This window comes from Corvus hawaiiensis, chromosome 7 (assembly GCF_020740725.1).
Source record: "Corvus hawaiiensis isolate bCorHaw1 chromosome 7, bCorHaw1.pri.cur, whole genome shotgun sequence".
In the NCBI taxonomy this organism is placed as follows: Eukaryota; Metazoa; Chordata; class Aves; order Passeriformes; family Corvidae; genus Corvus; species Corvus hawaiiensis.
This window is the reverse complement of record NC_063219.1, coordinates 15,743,192-15,770,441: the sequence shown is the minus strand read 5'-3', so window position 1 is coordinate 15,770,441 and position 27,250 is coordinate 15,743,192. Positions and strand designations below refer to the sequence as shown.

The window sequence follows — 27,250 nt, the reverse complement described above, 5'->3', positions numbered from 1 at the left end:
TGAATGGAATAAAACAAAACCCAGTTCCTCCTAAACTACCCACCATGCATTGTACAGAAAGTGTCAAACTGCAGCCATCTACTTTAGCTTTTGATCTCCTTTAAACTGCCAGCAAGAACAAAAAACTTAGATGACAAAAATTGATATGTTAAAGTTCAAAATGTGCTAAATGAACAGAATTTCTGTTTGAAGTCCTCTTCATTAACAGTTATTGCATATTTCACTGCAGGAAAAAAAATAAGCAAGTCCTTATGAAAGTTGAATGCTAATTTTAAAGCAATCAAAAATGCATAGATGTTTTAAATTACAAGAAATGGCTCTCTAACATCTTGACTATTTCAACAGAAGCAGATGGTTTATATAGCTTTACTGCTTAATTAAACATTTTATATATTCTGTAAAATGGTATTTGATGGCATTCATTCCAACTGGCTTTCTAAACTTAAATTACAAAGTAATTTTATGCATGTACCATATTAACCAGATAATTAATTAAAATATTCATATCTAATACCAGCTTACTGACCTGGCTTCTATTTTCTAATACATGTGAAAAATCTAATTGTCCAATCCTTTCCTATTTCTTCTTGAGGATAATGCTAACTTTTTCCATAATTCTACTGGTTTCCTTTATTTTAAATTGTCCTAATTTAAAAGCCAATATTTTAGATTTTCCTTTTTTATCCCCTTTACAAAAACAGGAAAAATAAGATGAAAATATGTTATGAAATGAAATATTAAAACCAATGCCAAACAAGATACAGGTTTGGATGCTGCTATAAAAGCTAGACATGACTTCTGATGAGTGTGAGAGGTTTGAGATAATGAAGAAGGTCTAATGAAATCACTTAGAAACCACTTCATAAAAGATGAAAAGGTACACTGTCCCCAACTTCCCCCAGGGGAAAATAAAATCAGGTTACACAGTTCCACAAAGCCACAATCAGATAGTTGGAAGAAAAAAGAGGGATGAAAAGAAAAAACTGAGCATAGAGGGGAAAGGTCTTAAAATCTTTATCAAGTACAAATTTGATGCAGTATTTCCAGCAAAAGGAAGGATTTCGCAATTATTATGTATAGCTCCTAGCACGACTTTCTAAAGTTGATTCAAAACAAACAGTAGAAGGCAGAAATAGACAAAACAACAATATAATCACTGAGCCAGGGGCTTATTTAACTGTGTGACTACCAAAGACAACCTTAGATTGGAATGAACATCAGTCCTTCTCTGGGTTTATAGATCAAATTGGTGAGCAAAGGTAACACTGTGTGCTCAAATGGGCCTGCTTAGTTACAATTCAGCAGGGTCCTTATGAAAGCAGGTGACAAATGCCTGTCACAAAGTGAAACGTGAATTAAGTGACTTGTGAGTCCCGTGAAGTCATTAGGGACACGAGTCATTACACCTTTCATGAAAACCAAGGCTCTAGCACTAGGACATGCTACACATTTTAAGCTATAGCAGCTTTTCCTGGTTCTTTCTGACCACTTGTTCAGCACGCTGCAGCTCAGAATTCCACAAAACCTTCATCTCTCCTGCTCCTCTTGACCCAAGCCCACACCACTGAGCAGGGGAGAAAAGCCAAAATATTCATAGATGTTCCTTAATTGATGAAATGCAGCTATGTCACATCACAGTTCTTTACATATGACCAGCACAGTGTACACAGAGAAGCAATACATCCAGACATGCAGACACACACCTTGATAAAAAACATCAGTTTCCAAAAAAAACCAAACAAAAAAAACCACAACAAAGAATCAACAAAAAACTGAAGCATTTATTAAATCAGAATATCAACTTGAAAAAAAGAGTTACAGCAATATGATAAAACTAAGATAGTTAACCGTTCAAATGAGCAGAATCCTCAAGACTCTATAAAGGCATTTGCTCACCATCTCTTTTGATGGTCAAATTAGGCATTCAGAGACACTGACAAAAAGAACAGCAGAGTTACTCATGGAACTCACTACCATTAGGAATTCAAGTAAATATTTGAGTGAATATTTTCAGACGTGCCCTGTTTGCAAAAATATAACATTAATTTAAATTAAGTTGTTATCATTAAAGTTTTCATCACAAGTGAAGATCCAGAAATGCTTATTCTTGTACTCTTCTAGCAGAACAGGAGAGCTTTTACCCATTCCACAATATACAGTTCATTGCTGCATGTGAGTTCTGAGAGAGAAATTATTTTCCTTACCTAGAAACACTTGACAGTTACACAAAACTTACTTCAGACCAACGTATTTCATATATTTTATATTGGTATATATACTATATACTGTACTCTCTCAATATGCCTGATTTTATGTATCATCACATGCTAAACGAACTTATAACGACTGCAATACATTATCCCCAGCCCCTCTGAAAGACCCCAAGTCACTGAACACACACAAAGAAACAAATGTTGCAACGAAGAGTCAGTGCTTCTGTGTGCAGTCTCATTTAAATTCTGAAAATTGAAAATTAGAAGCAAAGGAACCACCCACTAAGCTACTTTGTCACATAACCACTGGGAAGGAAATATAATGTTTCAGCAGATATGTTTTTCACCATTAGTTTGACAACGTTTTGGTTTCTGTAATAACATGCAATAACATGAACATTACAAGCTAACTTCTCAGGTACGTTCTATTGGAGTATATCTTTGTATTTGTTAATTTAATAGGTTTTTTTCCCAAAAATATTTCACAACAGAAATATTTATTCAGGTAGCTGAGACTAAACAACAAGCACAAAAAGAATTCCCTTTCAACAGTGAGCCTTAGGTACTTCTACGTCACTTTGACCTTGTCAGAAGCAGAAGTAGTCAGAACTTATGATTGGTTCCATCTACATAAATGAGATCAAGAGGGTGAACCGAAAGATTTTTTTGACAAAATTTCAAACAAAGCAAATGTACAGAGAGGCAAACTGTAAGAAATCCTGGGTTATAGGCATTACAACAATCCCGAATTGTCTCTGAAACAAAGACTTCTTGCAATGTATATGTGTTTGCTAACCTGCTTTACAGGTCCTGCTCATAAAACAATGTATGGTTTTTCTCCACTAACAGTAACAACTGGTTATTAAGAGCTTAATAGTTCTTAACCCGATGGGAACTTTTGAAATAAGTCCTCCACAACCCCAAAACACCCTATCACTGCCCAATCCATTCAGAACCCTCGTCTGGGCTGGGCTGTCAGCCTGACCTCAGAGAGCAGGAGCACCCAGCGCCCCAGATGCTCGGCGTGTCCTCGGCCCTGGCGCCCGGGCCCGGCGGCGAGCGCCGCCCTCACCGGGAAGACTCTGGCGGTGCCCCGGGCCCGCGTGTTCGGGCACATTTCATCAGGGGAGGAAAGGGGCTGCTTGCGGGGACTCCTGAACCTCATCCCCTCCCCACCGCCGGCCGCGGCGGAGGCAGCTGCCCGAGGGGAACAGCCCTTTGGAAATGGGCCCCTTCGCTGGCTTCAGATCCCCAGAAACTCGTGCGGCACCTTCGGGCGGGGCCTGCGCTTAGGGCGCGGACTGGACGAGAGCCTCTGGCGAGCTCTCCGCCTCCTGCTCAACGCTACCACCGACATCTCTCCATTCGTGACCCCCTCGACCCGCCAGGGCTTCCTAGGGACGCGGGGCCAGCAGCGGGCGGCGGCAGCCGAAGGCGGGCTCGGCAGGGAAAGGGGCGGGCCGGGGGCGGATCCGTGGTGCCCCGGCAGGGAGCGGTCGGGAGGCGCCGAGCCCCCCCGCCCGAGGCGGGCGCGGCGGCCACGTCAGCCCCGGAGCGGCCCCGCCCGCCTCCGGCCCAGAGCCGGATCCCGGATCCCGCCGCCCTTCCGCCGGCGCCGGGGGAAAGGCGCTGCCGTCCCAGCCTGCTCCGCGCCCGGCCCGCTCGCACCGCCGGCTCCGCAGCCCCGCCAGCGCCGCTCCCCGGGGCCGGCCCCGCTCCGCGCTGCGGGGAGGGCAGAGCGCGGCGAGCGCCCCGCCCCGGCGGCGGTGCCTCCCCGCGGCCCCGCGCCCTCCCGCCGCAGCCCGGCCCCCAGCCCTCGGGGCTCCTACCTGCGCCCTCCCGGCGGCAGCGGCTCCCGGCGCGCTGCTCGTCTGCCCGGCTTTGTCTGCGAGGGGCGTCCGCCGCCTCCTTGGCGGGCAGCCCCCGCCCCGGGGAGACAGCCGGCTCAAAGCCCCCCGGCGCTTTCGGAGGAATGACCCCCTACTGAAGGTAGGTTAGAAGGAGCCCTCCTAAACCCGCCTTTTTTAATGCGATACCGGTGCGGGGCTTTTAGTGTCATTCCGTGAGGCTGTGTATGATTAGTGCAGTCACAATTAAGAGATGGTCTACCACTTGTGTGGTCGTTAGAAAGAAGGTAATTAGCCATCCAGAAACTTAAATGTACGCGTGCGGTCCGCACAAGCTGGCGGTGGGGTTTGTTACTAACCTATGTTTATTGAATAAGTAGTATTTAATTGTTTTTTCCTCTGTCATCTTACAGGGTGTCTCTTTAGCAAGACTTGTGACATGAAGTAGAACAACAGGCATTTTGAAGGGCTCTGTCATAAATACAGCTGTATCTCTGAATGTTGGCACATTTACTGGAGACTCTTCTCACAGCCTGTTTGAATCAGAACCTGTGAAACTTTCAAAAGCTTCATAATGGAGTTTTTAGCGTCCAAAGGAGATTATATTAGGTATTTCAAAAGGCATTTATTGCTAGTTTTAGTATGTGTAATAGTTCTTGTGTGCACTGATCAGGACTACTATAGTTTACTCGGAGTATCCAAAGAAGCAAGTAGTAGAGAAATACGACAAGCATTCAAAAAGCTGGCATTAAAGTTGCACCCTGATAAAAATCAGGTAAGTTACCTTTTTAACAAGTCAAAGTTGTTGACTTAGTGGATCTTAGTGTTTAAACAAAAAGCAGTTTCAATTTATCACAAATGTTTCTCTGTTATTGTGAAGTAACCACCTGATAATATAGTTCAACTCAGATTTTCTGCAGAGAAAATTTACAAAAAGTGATAAGAGTGATCATACATGGTTGTGTTGAATTTGGGCTGCATTAAATTGCTGCTGTAAAAAGAGTAAAGATTTTTTAAGTCTCACTTATATTTTTGTAACTAGAGGAAAACTTACGTGTGTACCATACCTTGTTGGTAAGCTGATGAGTTTTCCTCTTTCCATTTAGCTTCTATTTAACTTGCTGTTTCCCTACCATGAAGTCTCCTCTAAACATCAAATAAGAGCAGCCTGTTCTGAGACATCAGTCTCCAAGTATCAAACTTGCCAAGGTATAAGGTGAAGCTTATAAAGAGCTCTGGACTAACTGGAGAGAAAAGATTGGGAATGGCTGTGTCTGTGCTGCCATATTTCTGAAATACAAAAAAATAACTTTTAAACATCATCAATTTTTCCCTGAAATGAATTGAAATAAGCAGAAATTCACAGGAAATAAAAGTGCTTAGATCTTTGTATGTACAACTGCATGGAGTCCCAGAAGACAGCAGTATTTCATATGAGCTCAGGGCCTGCATTCACTGACTACGTTGGAGCCTCTGACAGCTCAGAGAGAAAGCCAAATGTCAGCAAAGTTAGGAATGCCAACTCGTAGCTACTAAAGGAAAGTTTTGTTTTCCTTGCGTTGATACTTTCAAAACAATGGCAATTTGGCTCGGATTCTGTCGTTTCCAAGCATGCAGATATTTTTCAACAGGTTATTTTCAACCTTAGAGATTTTATATAGAAGATGACCCCATTAGACAAATTCCATAATGGTAATTAATTCCTGTGCATCTAGGTAAAAAAAAAAAAAAATCAAAAATCTTTAAGAAAAAGTGGCTTTTGAACGAAATGTGTAAGCAGAAGTTAAAAGAGCAGGACTGTGTGGCACGTTTTGCACACCACTGTTACACTGCACCAATGCAGATCCCAAACTGGGGTTCAAAATATGTCTGCAGGTTTTTCACCATTCTAATTCCCAAGCTACCTAAAACAAGAATGCTTTTTAAATAAAAGGAAGGGGCATCTGTCTACACTGTAAGACCAGAAGGCATGAATCTGTCTTTATAACAGAGATTTTGAACTGGTTGAGTAGGGATTCTAGGGTAGTGGAAAAGATTATAGAGGAAATGGTGCGTCTTCATTCTTGAGTATTTTTTATAATTCCACTGAAAAGAGAGAGTTGAAAGAAGAGGGATCACTGGAGAATGTTACAGCCTCCTACCAGTTCACTTTGTATTTCAGTTGGGACTTCAGTGAGGATGAAGAAATAAGAGGGCACATCTGACTTCAGGGAAGGAAAACTTTACTGCAGTTTGTTTTGAGATCAGTGTGCAATGTCTGCTTCCATCACAAATACCATCCATAGCAGGGATATAAAAATATTTCCAAAGATCATTTTCTCAGCATTATATGCACAATATGATTTATTAATTAATTACTAATTATCGTTTTCCTTACATAGAATGATCCAAATGCACATGACAATTTTTTGAAAATAAATAGAGCATACGAAGTACTTAAAGATGAAGATCTCCGGAAGAAGTATGATAAATATGGAGAGAAGGGTCTCGAAGATCAGCAGCAAGGAGGTCGTTATGAAAGCTGGCACTTTTATCGCTATGATTTTGGTAAGTTATGACGTATGTTTGTGATTCGCTTAAAGCAGTCACAAGGAAATGCAGTATTCAGATCTGTATCAGAGCTTTTCGCGTGTTTCTGATGTACCCTCTCCAGATTCTGGCTGCTCTGTAGCTGTCACTTTCTCTCTGCTGGCCCAGTGTTTTATTTACCCTGTATGGCTACCCAAAGGTGCAATCTATTTACCTAGCCTTTTGTTCTGGCTGCTTGCTTTTTTATAGGTCATCTAACTTCTTGTTTATTTTTTTTAAAGTGCAAAGCTTTTTTTTCACTTAAATGTCAGTATTAATATTTCATCAGGATTCTTTTTAACTTAATAATGGAGGAAGACCTTTTTTGTTTTGTATTCTTCAGGGGGATTTTGAGAGGAAATTTTTGCACTGTCAAGCCTATTTGATATGCAGTTATGCAATTAGAGATCAGTAAAGAGGTAGTGGAAACTGAAAAAAGTAACAGAATCATACCTGAAATGATCTTGAGACAAGTTATTTAAGGTTTGTCTCAACAGATCTTAGGTAGTTCTAGGGAAAGGCTGCAATAAATGGTTCTCAGAGCTGGTGTAACAGGAGTAAACTAAAACAGAGAACTGAGAAATGTAGTTTGATTGGGATGAAAGAAAGAGCTGAAAGGAACCTCCACTTTGGCAACAATTTTTTGCTGGTGTTGTTTGATTTAATATGCCCCAATTTCTAAGAAATTCGTGTCTGTGCAGATTGAAATTGTATAAACCAGTGGTGCAACTATCAGGAAAATACAGAAATTACCCTAAAACTTCTTCAGATAAATTATTTGCCTGAAGCTTCACTGTTTGCTTGAGAAACAGTATCCTTAAATGTCTATTAATCAGTCATTTGGAGAGCATCTATTTTTATGTTTTATGTGTGTGTGTATATAAAAATACAGATTTATACATATTCATATGTATAGGTGAGTGTATGTATTATATTACATGAGATTTAAGTGGATAGTAATATAAAAAGTACCTTGTCACCTGTAGAAATTAATTTCTCTCATTATTTATTTGCATTTAATCCTTGTATACTTCAGGTGCAATGACATCTCACCATGTTAGGTACTGTAAAAGATCTGCAACTGTAGTAGCATAATATAATACTCTTTAATAGTATTTTTGGTAACTCTCCACTGCCTTTCTTGTGTAGTTGAAGTAGTAAAGAGTTTTGTAGTGACATCCTAGGTAGGGCTGGTTAGCTTTGTCTTCCTTACCTTTATTCTGTCTGCTTCATTCCACTACATTCATACATCTGATAGTGGAAAAGTTTGTGGCTGGAAACACCTTTGTGACCTAAATGTTTAGATAACCAGAGGCTGAGAGAAAGTGTGGAAGCTTCTGGACATTACATAAATCTCTCACTGAGAGCTGAGGCTTCTTGAATTTTAATCTGGTAACTGGATGATGTTATTTCTAATGCTCTTGCCATAACAGCCATAGTTCTAATTCTCTGCTCTCTCCTTGGTTGGCTACTAAATAAACAAAAGAACTGTTCAGATAGCAGCTTTTGTAGCATGAGAGTGAACTAGCAAGAGGTTAAACTCAGGTTCCACATTATTAAACAAGGACAGCGTTTTTGTACAACCTCTTTGCCAGCTTAGTATTTCAACTTAAATCTACTGTCTTTCCTTGTGCATAAGATGATAATTTGTTTCTTCGTTTTAAAGATGGAAAAATAAAAAGCAATTGTTGTATCTTTAATAGGTATTTATGACGATGATCCCGAAATTATAACATTGGATAGAGGAGAATTTGGTAAGTTTTTAAAATAAATGACTGACAACATGGCAACCCAAAGTGCAATTTTTACATGCTGAGCTGTGTCTCTGTAGGCTTTTCTTACTCATCTCTACAAACACGTGTTGGAAAATCATCTTCAGATGAGAAAACGACAACAAAACAAAATACCCCTTAATGCTTCGTGTTAAACACTAGTTAGCAAATAAATATCAGTAAACAGTTTACATTAAGTTTAAAAGTTATTTCGTGAAATCTGTAAAAGGAAATTATTTTAATTTAAACTTTTTTTCTCCTAATTTATCACTGCTGTTTCTCTTGTATAAAAATGCACTTGATAGAACATTTCTAATATATTTTTTTCTGTGAAATCCAGTCAGTTGTGTGAGGTTCAAAACCAGAAGGTGATACCAGAGACAAAAAACACAGCTAAGGTCTGGAAAGATAAGTTTTAATGACAATATCATCCAGTTTTTTTCTTTTAAAATTATAGCTAAGTTGTGTATTCCTAAGAGAGACTAGAGAGAAAAAATACTGGATTTTTTTAATCTGCATTTTGAATTCAATTTCCTGTGTACAAGATTGGACCTACATACTGAATTAATTTTGTAAACTGTTCTAATAGCAGACCCTCACAGCGCTCGCCCTGAGAACACAGTCTTGCTTTGGTTAATCTATTTGCAGGGTCTACATGTTCCTTAGTTGTCTTTTTTGTGAAGAAGTTTTCGTATGGGCAAATATTAGTTACAGAATCGACTATAAGAATTATGTCCAAAAGTGGACAGGCTAAAAGCCAAGCAATTCAAGCTGATAACTGCTCTTCATGTATGTTTTGTTGCTGTTGTTTTCTTTCAAAAGCAAGATTATTTTTTAATGTTTCCCTTGACTTCTCTAGTAATGATATTAACTTGGATTTTTAAATTGTATTAGACATGAATTCTTCATAAAAAGATTGCCCTGTGGCATCCACTAAGTACACAAAGTAATATAAGGAAATGGAAAATTCTAGTGGGTAAAAATCTTTTAGAAATTGTATTTTGTAACCAGACTTACACTATCACACATTTCAGCTAGAATAATCTGCAGACAGTACATTTTTTCTTAATTAATAGAACAGATGCTGAAAGTCAGGGTGCTGATAGCTTCTGAAATATGTTTTTTGTGCACCTGCCTGGAACAGTGAATATGTGCAAGTGAGATACAATCTTTATCTCATCCGCGCTACTGTTACTGTGCCTGACATTAAATACTTAATACAGCTTTTGGGGAATACAATATAGCAAAAATGTACATTCTATAATTACATTGCAGATGTGCATTATTTAATTATAATTTTCTTCTCTCCATCTAGATGCTGCTGTAAACTCAGGAGAACTGTGGTTTGTGAATTTTTATTCTCCTCGATGCTCCCACTGCCATGATTTAGCACCTACGGTACGTACAACAAGTAAATTAACTCTGAAAATTCATTGGTTTTAATAGCATAAAACTTAATGAAGTGGATTTTTACACTGAAGCTGAAATCAAAGACAACAATTCAAAATGCCAGAAATAAAACATGTGCTCATTTTTCATTATATCTTTATAGGAAAATAGCCTCTTTTTTGACATTTTTTTTTTTTTAGTGGAGAGAATTTGCTAAGGAGCTGGATGGAGTAATACGCATTGGAGCTGTGAACTGTGGAGATAACAGAATGCTTTGTCGAATTAAAGGGATTAACAGTTACCCCAGTCTGTATGTTTTCAAAACTGGAATGGTGAGTGATAAGACTTCAGGTGTTTTTAGAATGAATTCTGGAGAAGTATTTCTTTAATGCTTGTTCAATCATAGAGATTTATATAAAGATCTTCTGGTTTAGTATGTTACATTCTTTAATAAATACAACTTCTTCTTTACCTTGGTCAAATTAATTTACAAAGTTAACTTAAAAAATAAATATTTCTGGATAGATACAATTAATGTTATATATATACAATTCAAAGTAAATGCTAATATATTTTTACAGTGGTTTTTCTGAATCATTTTTCTGTGCAACATATCACTGCTGATTCAGGAAGATACTGTCAGCAGAGGTGCTGTAGCAAAGCAACTAGTCTCCTTGAACAGTTTCTCTTATAGTGTTGTAATGGACTTTTCAAGTACAAAGCATAGTCTGTGGTTTTGAGTCTAAAGAATATGATCATATGCCTAAAGAAACCTGGAAATTCCTTCTACAAGATTTCCTCCATGCTACCTCCATGATGTACATCACTCTTTATAGCTGCTTGTTAAGTCGTGGTGCTGGGGTGGTGTACAAAGTGCACTTGAATAGATGGGTACATTTTGACAATGATAAGTTTTGAGGGGTTGGATGCTAAATGGAGTGATGTAAGCAATTTTTATTTAAATAGAAAAATACAATCACTGGGAGTTGGTGTTTCTAAGACTAAATTATCCTTGTGTTGCAGTATTTGGAAAGAAATCACATTATGGAATTTAAATTAAGTTTCAAACATTCCAATAGGGGAGGGAGAGAACAGTTAGGGTGGTAGTGGGGGTTGGTCCTGCAGTTATGTAAGCACTGTTAGAAGAACACAGTAGGTTTTGGGATGAGGTTTTTTGCCTTTTTTTTTTTTCTTAATTTTATAAACTTTATTTGTTGTCTTCTATAGCAACCAGTGAAATATTATGGAGACAGGTCAAAAGAGAGCTTAAAGAACTTTGCCATGCAGTATGTTACAAGCACAGTCACTGAGCTATGGGCAGGTAATGTTCATGTTTTGCCTGGTGGGCTGTTGTTGAAATTGTTTTTACTATATAAAATATGGCAGAAACTATGCATGTGACTGAATCTGTCAACTGTTGCTAAGTCTTCTTTTTGAGAATAAAAATAGTTTATGTAATTTGCTAGTACAAATATAAAACTAGTTTCATGGTCACACTTAACTAGTCACAAACTGATGCAAATTGTTTCACTCTTAGGAAATTTTGTAAATGCTATTGAAACTTCATTTGCTTCTGGTGTTGGTTGGCTGATCACCTTCTGTGCTGAACGTGGGGGTAGGTATATTAAATACTTTCCAAATAAGGTGAGAAAAAAAAGACTTCTGTTGATAGTAGCACAATCCCTTTTGCTACTAAAAAATGTTAAAACATCTTAGGTGACCACAGTATTTGGCCTGTAGGTCATTTAAGTTCTGTGTTAAAGGCAGTTTGACAAAAGGGACATTAATGGAAAAGTTATGTTATTGTGCTTCTGTAATGTCCTGTGAGTCATTAAAGCAGCACTCAAGTGTAACCCATCAGGAGGGGAAGTGGCAGAAAAGGCTTCTACCTTCAGTTTCCAGCTCAGGTGACAGATACTGCTTAGGTACATGCCAGCTTCTCATGATAGCTGAGTAGAAGAAAGGCTGTATCTCCCCCTTAAACCGCCAATATTAAAATTTAGCTGAGTAGTTTCTCTTAAGTTAGGTTTGCACACAGTAATTGGGTCTTAACCACTGGTTTCATGTCAGAATAGGTTTTTGTAGCTGTTTGTCCCTGGCTTTCTTGGGATCAGTACTGGATACAGTATATGAGAAAGTTACCTTGGTTAGCTGGTAGAGCTAAGTAAATGCATTACACCTTTAACAAATAAAGATTTCTCAGCCTTATAAAGAGACCTTTGTTCTGAGAACGGAATAATCAGAGCTGCAGTCTTGGATTTACATTTGTAAACAGCTTGATTTCAAGTTGCAGCCCTTTTGTTAATAAGTTTTCAACTTGTTTCAGTTGAAGAGAGGTTGATGCATTTAATTTAAAAAAAAAATCTGCATCCAAAGGCAACTGTTCAAAGTCTGGATGGATAATTAAAGCATATGATGTATTTATTGTAGTGAATTATTATTTGTATCACAGGAAATGGATATTTCCATTGAAATATCATTCCAAGACTCTATGTAGATAATTGGATTAATTTTTTTAAACATTGATTAACAAATTTTAAAGATCAGTCTTAGTACAGTAAAAATAGTTAAATTTTTAAAATGAGGATTCTGTCTTGATGAAGCAAGAGAATGTTATTTGTGAGGGTTTTTTAACTTAGAGTAGACGGTCATTAAGTGCTGTGACAACTCCAGGTCACTGGAATACTGGATGAACAGCCAGGAAGCATGCCATTAGAAATTGTCACGGTTTTTGGGAGGAAAGGGGCAATTCTAAGCAAGAGTAGATTTAGTGCATTAATAAGGTGAAGTTTTATGTTTGTAAATAAATAACTTGTGTTTTGCAGATTGCTTGAGTTACCAAACCCGCCTTAAGCTAGCTGGCATGTTGGTAAGCAGCGTTTCACTTTGAAAGCATTACTTGTTATAGTTAAAACAAAATAACAGAAGTGAAAGCATCAAATTGTAACTAAAACTCTCACTGAGTTTAGTAGAACCAAGATTTCACCCATTAACTTTTAGAAGACTTAAATACTTTGACTGAGTAGCTTTTGAAATAACATTATTTTTTTTAAAGAATTTTATAAAATAAGAATGAATATAAGCTAATAAATTATAGTGTTGTTTCCTTTCATTTTCTAAGTGTTATATATAATTGCCTGTGTTGGGATTTTTAAAAGCATTTCTGAAGCTGAAATTAAAAAATACTTTTCTTTGGATTTGTTTTTTGTTATTTTTTTCCTGATTACAGGAAGGTCTTGTTAATGTGGGCTGGATGGACTGCGGCACCCAGGGTGAGCTTTGTGATAATTTAGATGTCTCATCTAGTACTACTGCATACTTTCCACCTGGAGCCACCATAAATAACAAAGAGAAAGGAGGTGTTTTGGTATGACTTGTTTTTCGTTATCTATTTAGATAAAACAAAGTGATAACCATGCTAAAGGAATGTATAAATCATTCCCAGACTGATGATACACAACTGAAGATGCTTTTTCTTTTTTCTTCTAAGCTTGTATGCTCTGCTGTGAGTTTCTATCCCTCTGTCTGCTCAGGCAGTGATCCTGGAGGTGGTTCCAGTTTGCTGGGAGAGAGAACAGCAGCAGCCTGTAACTCTGCCTGGCCACCTCCCTGGGAGCCTCCCTGAGCAGCTCTGGGAGTCCGGGGCTAGGAAGTGCTCTGTGACTGGCCCAAGAGCTGATTCTAATGCTGCTGCTCAGCTGTCCTGGGCCAGCTTGGGAGTCTCTTCTCCCAGGTAAAAACTGATAAGACAAGAGGAAATGCTGTCAAGCAAGGGAGGTTTAGATTGAATATTAGCAGTTCTTCAGCAAAACAGTTGTGAGGCATTGGAACTGCCCAGGGATGTGGTTGAGTCAGTATCCCATGGGGTATTTAAAAGATGTGTGTAGACGTTGCACTTAGGGACATGGTTTAAAGTAGTGAACTTGGCAGTTGGTTAAGGCTTGGGCTCAATTATCTTAAAGGTCTTTTCCAGCCTAAATGATTCTATGATCTTTGATGTGTCCCTACGTTTTTGTTCCAGAAATAATATGCCCCAGGTATCACAAGTTTGAGAAATGCTACCCTGACATGTGGGATAAAAGTACTCCTGATGGTGTCTGTCAGTACAAATTTTACTGTTCAGTTCTATTCTAATATTGCAACCCACATTTGTATGGTAGTTTTAACTTCCCTAATTGATGGGAGACATTTCAGTTTGAAGCACAACTTGTTCCTTTATTGTCACTACTGTTACCTATATTTTTAAAAGGAGGAAATTAAATTGCAACCTACGTACTTTGAACCTTTTAACTTACCAACTCAGCTGCTGATTCATATTACTTCCAAAATTTTACAAGTTGAGTAAACCTCAATATCTCTACAGTGCCATTAAGGAAGGCTGTAGAACTAGATTGGAAATCTTGTAAATTTGATTGTTGGCTTTGGTCCTTGTCTTGACAAAATAGGATTTCTTGAGTTTAATATTGTAGGCAAGTGAGATAAAAAACAGTATTCTGAAAGTGATGTGTGTGAAATTACATGTATGAAAAGGTTGATCAAATAAAATATTATTAACTGTATTCTCCATTTGATTGAAGGGAACAGATCAGAATAATTTCCCTGACACTTTCAGTACTAATCAGGTTGATGTTTGTAATTCCTTGTAATAAAGACAGTTAACTTTCCATCCTAGTTTCTTAACTCTTTGGATGCCAGAGAAATATATCAGGAAGTAATGCAGCATCTACCAGACTTTGAAATCATCTCTGCAGCATCATTAGAGGTAATTTTAAAAAAATATCCTAAGATTTTTTTCAAATAATAAATTTTTGTTGTTATTTTCTACATTTTTCAAATCCTGTTGACACAACAGCCTAGTATTTAACTGAATATTACTTCTTTTTATGTGTACCCAAAATTATGTGACATTGTTTGTCTACGTTTACTTCTGTAAATGAAGTTGTTTAGTAAAATAACAAAAGTAAGGGGAGGAGATATCATAGGAATATAGGAAGTCACAGAAATTGCCATTGCGACTCACTCTGCAACTGTAGCTTTCTAGTTATTTTTGGAATCAAGTACGTTGTAGAGAATTTTAGTTTAAATGTATTTTGTTCAGTAATGTAAGAAAGAAAAAAAATATTTGTTAATCCATGATAAGTTATGTATGAACTGCAATTGAGAGTCTTAAAAGTAACTTATGTCGTGGACGAAAAAAAAGGAAGCCTCTTTCCACACTTGTAGTTGCATGTAGCAACATAATTTACAACAGGAAATGCACATAGAAACATCAAATATTAGAATGCAGCTTGTAGCCAGCTTGCTCTCCGATTTTTTCCACTTCCTTGATTATGATGCAGTAAAAGGAAGTTTAGTAGAAGGACTAAATGAAAGAATTTGTTGAATGGAGGTCTCTTGGAGATGAATAACTGGATATTTGCGTTTATAGAACACAAAAGAATTTTACATGTTAGTATAGTTGGGATTAACTTTTTGTGGGTTTGTTGTTTGTTGTTTCTTCCTGTGGTTAAAGGACCGTCTGGCTCACCACCGGTGGCTGCTTTTCTTCCAGTTTGGGGAGGGCGATAAATCAAATGTGCAGGAATTTAAGAAACTGAAGTTTTTACTTAAAGATGAGCATATTCAGGTAAGAGTGCTCACTCATCTTGTGTTTAAATGCCATTTACATTGCAAATAAGTCATGGTTTTCATTGTTATTAGCTGTTACCACCACGTGCCACCTCTGGTACTGAAAGAGATACAGTGTCATATAGTATCTCTCTGAAGTAAAGTTTTTTATTTAAAGCAATCACTTCAGTTTCCTGTACGTTTTGAATAATTTAAAAGTAGAGAGGGATTATCTTTTAAATCTGCTCTCTCATTGGAAATGTTCCTGCAGATCCCATTCAGTTAACAATTACAAGTTAACATTCCAACATCAAATATATATATGTGGAACTATATTTTAATTATTAAAAAAACCCTGTGATCATGTTGAATATTTTCTTATTAAAAAGAAATCTAGTTCAAACTTTGTAGTAAAGGCCTATGGATTCTATTATTCTATAAAGTATTTATTTTTTAAAAATTGTTGCTTTGACTCAAAGAATTTTAAGGTTACATTTATTTTAGGTGATTGATTGATTCCTTCCACATTGATTCCTTGCTTTTATATTTGATGGGGGGCAGAAGAAGAGAGGAAGAGAATTCTTTTTTTATTCCTCATTTTGGCCTTTAAATTAAAAATTAGCAAGCAACCTCATATAGTTGTGCTAGTAGTTTTCTTGAATGTCAGTTTGTCTTAAGATCTCTGTTTTTTATAAAAAAGGCTATTAGTTTTCCATATTTTTACCTTTATTTTCTAATTCTTACTGCCTTTCAAAATATGTCAATTGATATAAATTAGGCTGCTTTAATTAAAATGGCATTGTCTGTTGAATATAGGTTGGGAAGTTCGACTGTCTTTCCTCACCAACCATCTGCAATAAACTATATGTTTATCAGCCTTGTTTAGCAGTCTTCAAAGGCAAAGGAACTGGAGATTATGAGATCCATCATGGTAAGGGAAGCTTTGGCAAGTTTAAATCATGACCTAATCCCTTTGAGATGACAGTATCTTTGGCAAACTGCATTTGTTTTCCCAAAGAACAGTTTTGTAGCTTTAATATTTGGTATCTTTCTTCTGGCTGTAATGTAGCCTTGCACAAACCATTTATAATTTCCTTTGGTTTTCTTTTTTCTATTTTTCCTGGGTAAGCAGTCATCAGATACTGAGGGATGTATTTTGTCTTTGCAATCTGTTTCAACATCATTTACATAATTACATACAAATGAAATCTCTGAATCTGATCAGGACAGCTTCTGCTTTGGATAGGATGACCAAAGAATGCTGTAAGACACGCCCTTCAGTGAGGCTTAACATGCTGGTTACACAGTGCAGCCAGTCTGACAAACCTGGATTTGGTTTCATGTATCACTGCTAAAACTAATTCCAAGCTTTGATAACTTCTGTCCAAGAAAAAAAACATATATCGAGACTTTTACCACTTACTTTCATTTCCAATATTGCAGTTTCCTTTCAGGAAAGGCTGGAACTATGTTACTGTTTACTGCTGAAAGGATTCAAAAATGCTGGTTGAAGAAGAAGGGAGCCTGAAGCCAAACTGTAGCTTGCAGGAACAGGTGTAGCTTCATCCAGAATATAGCACAAGGCAGTTATGCAAGATGAAGTTCTCATTTTTCAGCCTCTGAGGTATTAGAAACAGCCTGCTAGGATTAAGTCAGAACCTCCATACTGTAATAAACAGGAAAAGAGAAGTTTTTCACTGTTTAGAAAAGATTAGGCTTATCTAAGGGGTAGAGATGATCCCATACATCTAATGGTTGGTGCCAGGAAAAGCCTTATATACTTTCTGCAATTTATATTGCTGCAGAGAAGGCAAGAAAAGGTCATATCCATACAGCATTTTTATAATGGTGTGGATTACAGTGGAAGAGAAGTACATTGGACTACAGTGCGTACAGGGTTTTTTTCTGAATGGTTGGTTTACTATTTAGAAAATAGATGGCATGCAGAACATTTACCAACAGCCATCTCACTCCAGTCTTTATGAGAAAATAATCCTCAAAGAATCAGGCTTTTTTATATGTTATGTTGAAGGGCTTCAGCAGTTTAAGATCTAAGAAGAGTAGTAAATCTTGGTAAGTCATTGTGCAGTGACTTCAGATTTGATTAACAGAAGTTGTTATTCTCAGATAAACTCTCGTTCCTGCTGACAAATATGTATACAAAGGGTATGAAGAGACAGGATCTTTGCCCAGTGGAGCTGTGTGAGCAGGAATTTCAGTTACACCTAAATAGCTGTGATTTATCAATATAATTTATTTTGCTTGAAGTTTTAACCTTGTCAATCCCTTTGCCAAGTCAGGTGTATCTAGAATTGTACTTCTTAGTTCCAACACAAGTAAGATGGTAAAATGACCAATAATCCTGTCACAAAAATTCCATCATTTTGTTTGACAAAAATATGTTTTGTCTTGGATAAAGCATTTGTTTGGCTAATATTGGGTAACTGTCCAGTTTAATATTTAGCCACATATCAACTATCAACTACAGTATGTCCTGCCTATGTAGGTTTGGACAGTTTAACATTGTCCTCCTGAGAAAAAGCAAGTCAGTCCCTGCTAAATTTATTTAAGCAGGCTGTGTTTAAAGATTAGACAAGGGATCTGAAAGACTCTTGTTTCTTTCACAGTTTTTTAATGACACCTCTCATAGATAAAAATAAAATTTCCTTTCTACGTTGTTCTTTGAAGGAAAGAAGATCTTATATGACATTGTTGCATTTGCCAAAGAAAGTGTGAACTCCCATGTCATCACACTGGGACCTCAGAATTTTCCTGACAAAGATAAGGAACCATGGCTTGTGGATTTCTTTGCACCGGTAAATATTTAATATCTACATTTCCCTTCTTCTAAAATCTGTTCTGTAGCTATGTAACAAGGCATATCTTGAAAGGCATTATGAGAGGCTGTTCTAATTCCTTATTCCCTGGCAGCTCTAGTTCCTCGACTGAGTTTTGTATTTAGTGGACTCTGTTGTCAAAGCAACAGATTATTAATCAGATTATTAATTCTCCCGACAGCTACCTGTGGAAAAAGCAATGGCACTTACTTGCATTTTGTTTTCTAGTGGTGTCCTCCTTGTCGAGCTTTGTTACCAGAGCTGAGAAAAGCATCTAAACATCTTTATGGTCAGCTTAAATTTGGAACACTAGACTGTACTGTCCATGAAGGCCTTTGCAACATGGTAAGCTGCAGGAACTAAAAATAAAGAAATACAAATATAATCCTTTCAAATAATATTATTTTCTTTGAGTTGAGGGTAGGAGGATATGGGCAGACAATGCTTGTCCTTCAATGTTACTTTCTTAAAGGGCAGTAAATTGAACAGGCACTTGTATCATAATTTTTTTCAAAGGAGCAAACTGTATAACCACTACAGATAAGGTATTAATGCAAAATACAGGTCAGATTTTATTCTAATAGTGTTACTGGAAGACTTTAGAAGTTTCTGAATTTAATAATTCTGGGGGGTGGGGTTAATGTCTGAAAATGCATGGAAAATGAGCAAAAAAGGACAAGCTTTTTCAAGTTTTATTTAGATGTGTTTACCCACTGAGGAATTCAAATGACCGAAACGGTCTGTGTTCAGTCGTAAACAATAGTTATTCATACAGTACAAACATTCCATCTGAGGACTGGGAATAGTTTTAAAGCTAAGGCTTAGGAGGCCCATGGATTAATTCCTGTATTTGTAGAGCATGGCAAAAGATTTACTGGCTGGTTTTTAAATTGAGAATACACTATGCCATCTCTGAATACAATTGGCATCTTCTCTGGACTGATTTGTAATGGTGTCAGATTCTCACCTGCATGTAATTCTGAGCACTTGTACTGTACAAACTGAACAGATGAGCAGCTGTGAGCCACCAATACCAATGACAGTTAAGAGGCAAGTCCAAGAGCCTTAATCATTCCGTGCAATTTGTTATTGTCTGTTTTGTCAGCATAACATTCGAGCTTACCCAACAACAGTTGTGTTCAATCAGTCTGATGTTCACGAGTATGAAGGACATCACTCTGCTGAGCAGATCTTGGAGTTTATAGAGGTATGTAAAAGATAATGCTTGTTGCAGTCCTGTTCTATGCAGTTCATACACAAATATGTTCTTTAGTTGGAAGATTCTAAGATTTTTAATTTTTTTTTAATTAGACAAGGAAAATAAAAGGTGAAAAAAACTTGGGCAAGAAATGTGGTCCAGCAACTGTCAGTCAGAGACTTGACAACTAATGGATTAATTTCCCCACTCTGTCATGTAATTACTTTGAGATCATTAACAAATAAAGATCCCTTCCAATCGCAAAATAATAGTAATGATTTCTCTCTTATAGAGAGGATAAAGGAATTAATATTACATCACTTTCTTCTTTAAAGGTGAAAATGCTTCCCATACACACCTTGATACAGGAGGGGGTTCACATTTTTGTCAATTAGATTGCTGCTGTCCACATTTCTCAGCTGTCCTTGAACTTTCTTCACTCTCAGAACTGCAAACTACTGGTATGGGTCATTGCTGATGCTAGAGTTCTGGCACCCAACATGGCTCCAGCATTCAGGTTCACTGCTATAGCCACAGGCTATTTTTCACTCTCTGAAGAGACTGTTCTCTCCAGGTAGCTCAGAAAAAGCAGCTCCAAGAACACACATCCAGAAACAGGTGGAGATTAGTCTTTTAGTTGACATTCAGAGGCCCATAGAGCACTAATGTGTATTCTTCTGCATTCTACTTCAAATAGCATGGCTGAGTTTCATAATGCCTGTTTCTGCCAGGTAAGATGAATTTCTTGCCTTTTACCTCCTTTTATTGAGAAAAGGCAGAAAACCTCCCTTTTGGAGCCTGGCTGTACTTTTTGGATAGTTTTTCTCAACAAATTAGGCATATGACTTTTGGGTTGAAGGAATGTCTTTTGATGCTTCCCTGCCTTTCAGTGGTGTGGAGTCTTCCCTACCAGAGCAGCAAGCAAATTTCACAGAACATTCTCAGAATTTGGTGGTCTGTTTGTACATGATGGCCTAGATAGGGGATACAATGTGCAATAAGAAGTTGTGTCCATAAGCTGTCTTTATTTAGGATCTTAGGAATCCATCGGTGGTCTCCCTAACACCAGAGACATTTGCTGAATTAGTTCAGAGAAGAAAACAAGAGGAAATCTGGATGGTGGACTTCTATGCTCCATGGTGTGGACCTTGTCAGGCTTTAATGCCAGAATGGAAGAAAATGGCCAGGGTAAATGACATTCAAACACTTTTCTGCTTTTGTTCGTCTTCTGTGAAATTGCCGAGATGGCACAACTGCTTAAGAGAATTGTCAGCTGAGAAAATTTAGAGTCTAATACTGCCAACAAAACAGGCAGTTCTTACCTGACAGTTTGTGTTGTTTCAAATACTAAGCTTTTATTTGACTTTTTAAAATATTCAGTACATTGATACTGTAGTCCAGTTTTTCCTGTTGGTTACAAGTAGGTAAGGTTATCACAGCATTCTCTCATTTGCAAAAGTGATATTACTGACAACCATTCCTGGAGATGTTTCCAGGAATTTGAACCAGAAAATTGTGGGGGGCATAAAATCAGGCTTTGGAAACAAGCCCATGACTTTGAGACACATAGAGCTCGACTAGGACGTGTAGCCAGGATTTGCTATTCTGTTGGAATGCCTGTGAAATGTTAGTAGCTCTACAGGACACTTTCAGTTAGCCTCCCTGCCCATGCCTGGGAGTTTGGGCCTTAATACAGTGTTCAGGACAGAGGCCCACTGTGACACTGATAGCACATCTGCCCTGCACCAGCATTTGCCATAGTTACTGAGCTGTGATGGGGAACACAGTAACAGGGCATTCCTTATACTAAATAATCCCACTCGTGGGTACCTTTGAGGTAAGGTAGGTGCCTTGTGAGCCATGTGCAGGCAGCTTATACTAAATATGTGCATGATGGGAATGTACCTGGGTGGCTGGCTCTGATACCAGTGATCCACTTACAGGGAAGAGGAAAACCTCGTGATAATTTTGGTCTGTTTTGTTGAGATTTTTTTCACCCAGCTAAGTTATTAAGACTTAAATTCTGAAGTATTATTGAAATGTCATAGTATTGGTTAACATATTTGATGGTAGGTTTTCTTCTTTCTTTTTCAGATGTTAAATGGATTAATCAGTGTAGGCAGTGTGGATTGTCAAAAATATTATTCTTTCTGTCACCAAGAAAGTGTTCGAGGCTATCCTGAAATCAGACTCTTTCCTCAAAAATCAAACACAGCTTACCAATATTAGTAAGTACATTGCTTCAGATGGGAAACATTCCATGATGTGAAACAAGACAAGAACACCTCTTCTGTTGCATAGAAGAGGTTCATCACAGCTATTAAAATAGGCTGTTAGGATATTACTGTACTGGATGCCATTAGCTTTTTTACTTCAAACTAGTGATTTTATTTTGCCATTTCATTTCAGGAAGTTGAACTGACACAGGAATCTTAGTATTTGCTTCTTCTCTTTCTTCTCTTGATCTTCTAGTCCTTAATTCTGTAGGTTTGAATTATATTTACAAAACTTTCATTTATTCAGATTTGAAAGCAGGGTAGAAATACATCCTCAAATGTATGGATTTACATTCTTAATATTTGATTATCACTACGCTTCAGAGTGGATTGTCTATAGAGGTTTTTTTCCAAAATAACTCAAACTACTGCACAACTGCCTTTTTGTTTTCTCTTCAATGTTTTTATAGTAGCTACAATGGATGGCACAGAGATGCCTATTCACTGAGAGGCTGGGCATTGGGGTAAGTTACTGCATTAAACTTTGTTTGTGAGCTGCTTCTGTAGTTGCTTGCTAGGATAAATAAATATTTAAATACTATGTAAATCAAGACCTAGAAACACTTGGGTATATGTATTGCTTAATTTAAGATGTTCAAGTTTCTACATCTTTTAACTTACTGCTTTTAAAATTTGGAGAAATAGTATATTCCTTGCTGTCCACCCAGCTCCTGAAGACCGTATTATTTTGTTTACCACTTTTTTAAAGTTATTGTCCTATAGTACAAAGTGTAAAATAGGGATTTCCAGACTACTTATATTCTTACTTTCAGAACCTTTTCTTAAATGGAATTTGGATATTGTTTAAAGCTTTGAATGTGTTATGACTGTTACTCTTCTTTTACACAGATATTTACCACAGTTGTCTGTAGACCTCACCCCTCAGAGTTTCACAGAAAAAGTTCTGAATGGGAAAGATCATTGGGTCATTGATTTTTATGCTCCTTGGTGTGGACCTTGCCAAAATTTTGCTCCTGAATTTGAGATCCTTGCAAGGGTATGTTGTTAAGCGTATTGGCAGCTTGTTAGACTTGTAGTGGTTAAAATCTTACTCATCAACGCTTCATTTCTTAGCAGTTATCCAAAAACCACAATACTTACGTGAGCCTCCTACTCATGGAATGATGCACACTTCTAGGTCCCACTTGACAGTGGGTGTTGTCTCTTCCACAGACAGACACACACACCCAACCCTGTTTTGAGACAGATTTCAACTTTTGGTGGAGTGGCCTTTGGCACTGTGGTGTGCTTTTGTGCTTTGCCCTGAATTCAAGTACCAGTGCTCTCTGAACACGTAGAGACACCTGACACAAGGTTGACAGTGGGGGAAGCAAGCAACTACTCTGAGATATTTCAAAGATTTGAGCAACACTTTTTTTATTTTTAGCTGCAGTGCTGGCTTATCCCACTTTTTTGCTTCTACTCACCCATGGAAACGTGTAGTTTGTTTCTGATAAACATTTCTTTTCAGGCCGTTAAAGGAAAAGTAAAAGCTGGAAAAGTAGACTGTCAGGCATATGGTCACACCTGTCAGACTGCTGATATCAGAGCCTATCCTACTGTTAAGTTTTACCCCTACCAAGGAACAAAGGTAAAGTGTTACTGGTGAGCAGATACTGTTAGTAAATGTATTTCATTTCACATTAAAACTAAAGAGAATACTTCTGTGACATATTAAAGTGAATTATTTATATGTTACTGTATCTCCAAATAATCAATTTCAGTAATACTTAAAATAGTAGGACAGTGATACAATAATAATAAATTGCAAATTAATAGAACTAAATAGTAAAGAAATTTAAATAGAATTCTAATAGTAATTAAAATGTGGGCTTAACCAGAACTAGGGTTTAATTTGCAGGGTCTCAGGTGACAAAACGTTTTTCAACCTTTACCAATTCCATCACCAGCTACCCAAAAGTAGACAGTCTCTCTCTAAATGAAATGTGGACAACTTCATTTTGGCTAACAAGAAATATAACTGTTATATATTGAAAGACCAATTTTGACTTATATAATGTATTTTAAGATAGATAATAAAAAATATATGGTTGTGTTGTCTCATGAACAAACCTTATCAAACCATTTCAATTATCAGTGGGACTCTTTAGATCAACATGTCCTACTCACAGAGTAATAATATAAATTAAAAATACAAAGAGTATCCAAATAGTTCTAGGAAATTGCCTTTATTCTTGTAACACTATTAAATTTCAGGAATATTATAGTCATCTTTCTAAATGTATTAAGGCTGAAGAGAAAGTATTCAATGATTTCTGATAGTTAAGCCAATTCCCTTACTTTCCTTTTTTTTAACTGAGTTTTTAATGGGAAGTTCTAGAAATCTTTCCTCACACAATCCCACCAAATTCAATGAGACTTTCTGTGATAAAGAGTGAAGGCTTTTTAGGTCTCCACAGGGACGGATTTCACAAACATAAATTACAAAGTGGCAGACTTTTTAATAGCTGTCTAGCTTAAATACCTACCTCAATAAATGTGACCAAATTCTAACTATTTCAGGTTTCTTTAATGATCAGGACAAAATTAGTGTAGTTCTGAAAACTAGCAGCTAAGGTTCTTAGGACAATGCAAATTAGCATTGTTTAAACAGAGACAAAAATGTATTCGTGAATCATAAATGAAGCTACCAGGGCCATTGTATTCTGCCCTGCATTCCTGTTGAATTTTGTCTGAAAATTGTGTAATATATTACCCATGCTCTGTTTTTTTTATTTTCTTTTAAGAAAAGTGTTCTTGGGGAATATATAGACAGCAGAGATGCAAAAGGTATTGCTGACCTTTTGAATGAAAAATTAGAAGCAATGGAAAACAAAGGAAAAGGAAAAAAATCTAGGAATAAGGTAAGAACACTTACTGTGGGGCCTTTTGCAAAAGACTTGCTGTAAAGAATAGCTCTTTAAAACAATGTTAGTATTTGTTCTTTATCTGTAGTATTAAATGCAAATTACAGAGGCTCATCAGTGCAAGATCGGGTAAACTTAAGAAGGTATTAACACACAGCTACTAAATACCCTGAATTCTAGTTAAGAAACATTTGTCCAATTGAAAAATTAGTGCTACAGAAAACTTCAAAATCATGTGAAAAAAATATTTTTGTTTGTACTTTCAGAGAAACTCCATTGTTTATTTTCTTGTCACTAGGATGAACTCTAACTGGTACTGAAGGTAGATACAATTCAAAGTATTCTGAAGCTGTGAAGATAGAAGACACCACAAGGAAAATATAAGGATAGTTACATTGATGACAGGACAAGACACATGAAATCAAGTTTGAGTTCACAGGCATACATGACTGTATGAGTTCTGTTTAACTGTGGGGAGATGAAAACATTTTGGTTTTGGTGGAGGCAGTGTTTCTGCATGTCCCTCTTCTGATATACCAGCTACCCTCTTCCTGGCCAAACACTGGAGTTGACCAGAAATGTGGACACTCATCACTTTTGCCTACCCATTTACTAGTTCCTTATATTTTTTTCTGTCTCTTCTCAAATGCTTTTTGAATGTGGCACTCAGCCTGTGGCTGAATATGCACTCAAACCACTCTGCAATGCAGAACATAATGACGGATTGTCTGTTTGAAAGACAAACAGTTGTACCTGATGATTATTCTGCTTTGGGGTTGCATTATTGTCTAGTCAAGGGTCAAGAAATAAAATCAAGAACTGGTAGCAGGATATGTTTTTTGAATTAAATTGCTCTTGCCCTTGAGTGATTACTCTATTGTGGCAGTGGAGGTGCTGCCTGGATGAACAGAACTTTGAAGAGCTGCTTTAGTTGCTTGGTTTGGTTTTGGGATTGTGTTTATTCTTTTTTTTAAGTAAGAAAAAAATAATAAAGTAATTAAAACGTGGTGTTGACTTTCAAAGTTTAAATTATGCAATAGAAGCATCTGGGTAAGTCATTAGATCGTCACTTTTATCATTGTCTTTTTAAATATGAATGTATTCTGTGGACATATTTAACCTCTTTTGGCATTACCACGTTCCCCTTCCCTGCAGACGTGTTTTCAGGTATTTTATTTTTTTGTTTTTATATAATCATCAGGCAAGAAGGAGAGCAAGTGCCTTCTTTAATTTAATCATGAACACTGTGCATTGCAATGTCTCCTCATACTTCTTACTAGAGTTGCTACTCTAAAGAGTAATATTTTTCATACCTTCTCCATAGACAAGAAAAATTACAGAAGATGACAAAATGTCTTCAAACAACTGTTTCATAATTTCAGTAAAATGCTGCCGAGAACTTGACAGATGGAATTTCCTCCCTGCTCTCTGTGTATTTAGACCTGGCACAACTGGTCGTGTAGTACAAGTATTACAAATTTGTAAATACATTGTTATTGACAAGTAATTTATTTCAAAGAAGGCAGCAAGAAGTGAAGAGATACTAGTAACTGAGACATTTAACTGTTCTTTCCCCTATTTTCAGGGTTGCCGCTATTGATTTGTCGTTTTTGCAGCATATTATTCTAAGAAGAGACTGTATTGCATCTATTTTTTAATAAAGTAGACCTTCCTACATCCAAATTTATCTTCAATCACAGTCAAAAATTAAAATTTTGCAACAAACTTGGTCAGTTTTTGCATGTCATTGTAACTGCAGATCCCACTTTCTGCCCTCTTCTTGGAGAATGAGGTCTAGGAAAAGTTTTGAAACATATTTAGGCTGAGGGGAAGAGGATTTAGTTTAAGTATCAATAATGTTCATTTTGAAGATATAAGTCTGTATCAAGATATTATCTTTGCAACCAGATTTTTAAATTTCTAATATGGAGATAAAATGGATGTGTATGGGTGGGGGAAAATAATCTTCCAAACAGAAGGAAAACTAGATGATGGAGGTTTCTAAGACTTTCCAAGTTTTCATGGTTTTTTTGCATGCTACCCTTTCTGAGAGTTTTCAATAAGCAGCCTGGCAGGAAAATGGAGTAGGTAATAAAACCTTGCCTTTATTTGTATAGCTATGAATAAATAAATACAACCTTTTATAAATAGCTCTATCTCCAGCCTTCCCTAAGGACAAATTCACAGTTACATGATCTAATATTTACTAATGAAGGGTTTAAACTGGTTATTCAAGACCAGTGGAGCAACACTATTCTAGAATAAAAATATCTTGAAATAACCAAGTCCCTCAGTTTTCTCCTGTAGGATCATGGAGGTGTCAGCATTAGAATTCCATATCTACTGCTCCACATACTGTGCAGCATACATGTATTTTCTGTTCTATTATGTGTTGCCCTTTCTTTATGCGTGTGTAGTCACATAAGAAGGAAAAGGTAAAGACCAGCCTCATGCTCTGCTCTTTGTCATTGGAATTCTAAAGGCTTTTAAATTTATCTCTGGCATCCTATCTTGTTTTAATTAAAAGAAGGACTTCTGTGGCTGTTTAGTGTCACTGAACTGAAAAGCTATCATGCCTTATCCTAAAATAACCAATTTCTCAAAAGACATTTTGCTCATTTAGCTTCTACTGCTGCTAAAAAGCATAAAAATAGAATAGAGAGAATATAGCTAAAG

At 37.1% G+C, this 27,250-nt stretch overlaps 1 protein-coding gene across 3 annotated transcripts; it reads left to right on the top strand.

The window, feature by feature from the left end:
• The first annotated feature begins 3,997 nt into the window (after positions 1-3,997).
• On the top strand, positions 3,998-26,299 carry DNAJC10 (DnaJ heat shock protein family (Hsp40) member C10). Of its 3 annotated transcripts, XR_007204790.1 has the most exons (24): positions 3,998-4,202; positions 4,474-4,835; positions 6,442-6,607; positions 8,332-8,382; positions 9,716-9,798; positions 9,990-10,121; positions 11,017-11,110; positions 11,327-11,404; positions 12,615-12,658; positions 13,019-13,156; positions 14,462-14,551; positions 15,302-15,415; positions 16,213-16,327; positions 18,085-18,212; positions 18,462-18,578; positions 19,339-19,440; positions 20,464-20,619; positions 21,526-21,659; positions 22,118-22,171; positions 22,557-22,704; positions 23,179-23,298; positions 24,455-24,571; positions 24,873-26,028; positions 26,160-26,299. XR_007204790.1 is itself a non-coding variant. In XM_048309637.1 (23 exons), exons 2-23 carry the CDS (start codon positions 4,635-4,637, stop codon positions 24,882-24,884), a joined length of 2,394 nt encoding a protein of 797 aa, XP_048165594.1. In that variant the 5' UTR covers positions 3,998-4,202; positions 4,474-4,634; the 3' UTR covers positions 24,885-26,299. The 3 variants fall into 3 exon arrangements, 2 of the variants coding, with proteins under 2 accessions (XP_048165594.1, XP_048165593.1); XM_048309637.1 differs by having other exon boundaries at positions 24,873-26,299; XM_048309636.1 differs by lacking the exon at positions 26,160-26,299 and having other exon boundaries at positions 24,455-24,961.
• Positions 26,300-27,250: the final 951 nt, after the last annotated feature.

Bases quoted from the DNA above. Each gene is read 5' to 3' on its own strand.
- DNAJC10 (XM_048309636.1), top strand. From the start codon at position 4,635: ATGGAGTTTTTAGCGTCCAAAGGAGATTATATTAGGTATTTCAAAAGG. The intron at 11,405-12,614 runs GTAGGTATATTA...TGTGTTTTGCAG, and splicing joins CTTCTGTGCTGAACGTGGGG to ATTGCTTGAGTTACCAAACC. The intron at 18,213-18,461 runs GTAAATATTTAA...TTTGTTTTCTAG, and splicing joins TTGTGGATTTCTTTGCACCG to TGGTGTCCTCCTTGTCGAGC.